At 35.7% G+C, this 4,206-nt stretch overlaps 1 protein-coding gene across 1 annotated transcript; it reads left to right on the top strand.

The window, feature by feature from the left end:
• Positions 1-1,593: 1,593 nt before the first annotated feature.
• On the top strand, positions 1,594-3,077 carry LOC148198410 (uncharacterized). Its single transcript, XM_088115794.1, has 2 exons — positions 1,594-2,471; positions 3,026-3,077. Exons 1-2 carry the CDS (start codon positions 1,594-1,596, stop codon positions 3,075-3,077), a joined length of 930 nt encoding a protein of 309 aa, XP_087971920.1.
• The last annotated feature ends 1,129 nt before the right edge of the window (positions 3,078-4,206 follow it).

Genomic DNA, 4,206 nt, shown 5'->3' with positions numbered 1-4,206 from the left:
CTTTTTTTCTGCATAATTAACAACTACCACTGCCAATTGCTGCCTCCACTTGTTGCTGTGCATTTTGCACATTTGTACAAGTGTATTTGGTCAAGTAAATCTTGTGCATACTGTTCAATTGGTCAATTTTCAGTCCATATGCAAAATCATCATTCCAAGCATCACATTTTGTTGAAATTGGAAGTGAACTACTCAATTTCTGCTGCTGCATATATCCTTGCTGTTTGACAGTTTAAACACCTTCAAATAATGCATACAAAGTTTCTCCAATCATCAAATTAGGTGTCTAACCATAGCTGTCAAAAATTGCCTCTCAAGTCATCCATTTTAAAGTGTTTTTTTTGGGCCAGATTTTAGTTTCTGCACATAGTTTGAATCTGTTTTGGTGCATTTGCCTTTGATATTTGGATTGTAGCAAAAGCTTGGTACCACTACTGTTAAATCATACATCAAACTATCCTTAACCAAGTTTAGAAAAAGCATTTGGACCAGTACAATTCAGTTTCGAAAAATCTGCTGCACCAGCATCAGGATTTTGGCCAAAAACTGGTTTTTCTTTGAGGCATTTTGTCAAACACTTTTGCCAAATTTTTGAAATCATATAGTTTGATGTCTTTGCAGTATGTTTTGATTTTTCTTGGTTTCTTAATCCTTTCTAGAGCATATATTAAGTTCATTTTGTGTGCCAGCCTTCCTTGCCAGCCTTTAATTGCTTGTTTTACATTGTTTGGAAATTTTGCACCTAACCTGTTTGATAAAATGCCAAGGTGAAGTCTGGTTTGGATAGCAAAATTTAGTGCAGTGAAATATTGTATGCTCACGGTTTTGCTGGTTTTTTGTATGGATGTTGTGATGTTTGGTGGAGTTTTAACATCCAGCTGGGCCTTATCAAAGGGGTAGCATCTTAAGGAGTGGAGGTCTTGCTAACATTGCTTCAAGTGGACTTCAAGAGGAATTTCAATTGGCTGTCCAGCACTTCCTTGCAGCAGAAAAACACCACTTTAAAGTTACATTTCAGCTCATTTATTTAGTTGTTGCAGCCACACTTGGCTTTGTTTACATTGTCTTACACTTCATTGTATAAGTGGCAGTCTATCACGGAACCTTTGTGGTAATTTCCTCTTGGTTTTTGAAACTTAAAGTGACTTGGAAAAATGCTTTTCAAGCAATTCCAAATGCACCATACAACATTGTAATAGTTTAGTTTCCACTTCTTAGTGTGAAAGTGTGTCAAGTGGATCCAAGTGTCATTTGCACTTTCACTTAGGACCGTGTCTCATTCATTTCCATTTGCTTTACTTTACTTTGCTTGTTGACTTTTATGTTTTAAGTCTCTGTGGCACTTAGGAGCGCGTTTCATATAGATAAACCTTCATTTGGTTTCTAGGTGCATAGCATTCTTGCATTTACAAAGCTTTTGAAAGATTTCTACCTAGAAACTAAGGTAAGAAACAACCAAAGACACTCTGGCTAGGAAGGACAAGGTTCTTAAGCTTGTCCATTGTGACTCACCTCTCCTTCCTGGGAGCTATTTGGTTAATTTTACCTCTAGAATCTTTCTAGAAATCCTTCACAAAAATTTAAAGAATTTTGATGTCTTGTTATGATTCCTATAGGTCTTCTTCTTCATATAAGTCCTCTCGGTCTTCTAGTTTTGATCAATCCATTACTTTTAAAGAAATTAAAAGAAAACTTGATGAAGCTAGAAGAAGGACTTGTTCCTTTCATGAATTTGATCGGATAGAGGATGAATTATATAAACAAGCTAGGGCAAATATTCCATACTTTGGTGCGGATATTGGTGCTTTAATATACCTAGCTTGGGAAAAGGACATTAATGACATACATCCATTTATTGCTAGAAAAAGTAAACCTGAATCCTATTTCCATTCTAGCAATAGTGAATCTTATGTCCTTAGTCTCTACACATCTAGATTTGAAAAGCATGCAAGAGAGTGGTGGGATGAGAGACAATATCATGTTAGGATAGGTAGAAAATCTCCCATTCATAATTGGTCTGAATTAAAATCTTGCATGAGAAAAGAGTTTGTGCCTTCAACTATTAAGAGAAACCTACAATTGCTGAGAGCTTACATTCAAGATGGAAAAACATTTCTTGAAAGCTTAAATAACAATGGTTTCCTTATTAGAGAACTAGAATTTAAGATTAAACTTAAGGAGCTGAAAGCTAAGCAAATAGAATTAAAACTACAAAAAGATGTTGAGAGACAAGAAAGAGAGAGAGAAGAAGAAGAGAGAAGAAAAAGAGAGAGAAAAGAAGAAGAGAGAAAGGAAGAAGAGAGACAAGAAAGAGAGAAAAAAGAAGAAGAGAGAAAGGAAAGAGAGGGAAGGAAAGAGGAAAAGCAAAGAGAAGAAGAAAAGAAGAAAGTAGAGGAAAGTAAAGAGAAGGAGCTCTTGCTAATGATGGCAACTCCTACTCTTACCATTACCATGGAACCTAAAAGGGAAGGGTTCTCATTCTTTACTTCTTTTCCAATTATTGTGCACTCTTCTAGTATTCATTTCTCTTTTAAATCAATTGCCATCCCATATTCTGTGCAATCATTTTCAAAATATGGCAATACAAAACTTGAGTTAATGTTACCCTTTTGTAAACCAGTAACTCAAGATAAAAGTCAAATAACTTGGGACTATGGAATTTTCCATTTTTCCAAGACTAATTTTGAGAAAATCTTTTTCAAAAATACAAGATTTTTCTTTTGTCTTCTTATCTTTGTTTACATCTTCTTCATCATACTCATTTTTGCTATCTTTTGTATATATATTTTTGATCCAGGAGGAAAACAAAAACCAAAGTTGTGCTTCTTTCTTTCTTCCCGATTTGAGGACAAATCGTTTTTAAAGAGGGAGGGAATGATGGCAACCCCTGTAGGGACTTCCCATCCAAAGAAGTATCAACTTTACTCTAAGACCAAGAAAGGGAAGTTGAATAAAGGACTTAATCTTTTCTTTCTAAGTCTTAGCTTGTTCTTCTTTAACTAAATATCTTTACCTTGTTTTGTAGGCCAAATAAGGAAGACTTGGAAACCTATGTTGCTGCTGCCATCATCATTTAGCCAAGCTAAAAACACATTTTACATGTTCAAAACGTGGGAAACAAGCAAACGTGTGGTTCATTAATTCAGCACCTTTTCCATGAGGAACATATGGAGCACATGGACTGGAAACAACTGCTGCACTTGGATTCTGCACATTTTTCATTTGTATGCTGATATAGCTTTCATAGCACACTTCCAAAGCTCATCTTTGCCTATAAAAAGAGAGCTCATCAATTGTAAACTCAACTTGATTTGAAGTAAGGAAATGCTGCCAATTTTCAGCTTTTACTCTCAAGTTCACCCTTGTGCATTGTTATCTTGCACCTCCTCTAGCTTCTTTCCCCTTTGGAAAGCCTACTGAGCTAGAACTCTACCAAACAGCCACTCTAAAACACCTCCAGCATATTCACAAACACCTTACGTGCACTCCATAACTCCACTGATTCATTCAATCCGCTGCCAGTTCTCTGCTTCGGGAAGCTTCTTCTGCATTTCCTGGAGTTGCTTCCATCACTACCACTCTCAATTGATTCTTAACATATCCCCTTAAGATCTTCATGTATCTTTCAACTAGGTACATCCACCTCAAGAAAACCGGTCCGCATATTCGAATTTCTCTCACTAGATGGACAATCAAATGAACCATGATATCAAAACATAAGGGTAGGAAATACATTTCCAATTGGCAGAATAGTCTGATGGTCTCATTTTGCAAATCATCTAACTGTTCAAGATCAACAACTTTCTTGCAAATGGCATTGAAAAACAAACTCAAACGTGTGAGAATACCTCTATCAGATGTAGGTAATATTTGTAAGACCCGCATAAAATAAAAATATATTTTATTTTTATTTTAATATTTCCAAAAGTAAATATTTAATTATGGTTTGTTATTGGATGATAAAATTGTGGTGGATTGAATGGATTTCTTATGTTTATTATTAAATTTTCGAAATATGTTAAAAGAAGGTTTATGTATTAACGTTTGTAGTATTAGTTGTACTAAAGTGATTTGGTTTAGTGGTCGGGATGTTTGTCCTTGGGAAGGGGCTTTGAGAAGATTTGTAATCTTTTCTCACCCTTGTGTTGGTAAGGTGGGGCCGCAGGTGGATGAGAGAGGTGGGCCCAGGCAAGTATCAAATAGTGG

Source organism: Vigna umbellata, chromosome 5 (assembly GCF_029865625.1).
Source record: "Vigna umbellata cultivar VRB3 chromosome 5, Vumbellata_1.0, whole genome shotgun sequence".
NCBI classification, from domain to species: domain Eukaryota; kingdom Viridiplantae; phylum Streptophyta; class Magnoliopsida; order Fabales; family Fabaceae; genus Vigna; species Vigna umbellata.
The sequence above is the reverse complement of the archived record's forward strand: the minus strand, read 5'-3'. Positions and strand labels throughout refer to the sequence as shown.

What these genes read in the sequence shown, in the direction of transcription:
- LOC148198410 (XM_088115794.1), top strand. Translation starts at nt 1,594, where the DNA reads ATGTCTTGTTATGATTCCTATAGGTCTTCTTCTTCATATAAGTCCTCT. An exon ending in ATGGAACCTAAAAGGGAAGG is followed by an intron (nt 2,472 to 3,025) that starts GTTCTCATTCTT and finishes CTTGTTTTGTAG; the next exon opens with GCCAAATAAGGAAGACTTGG.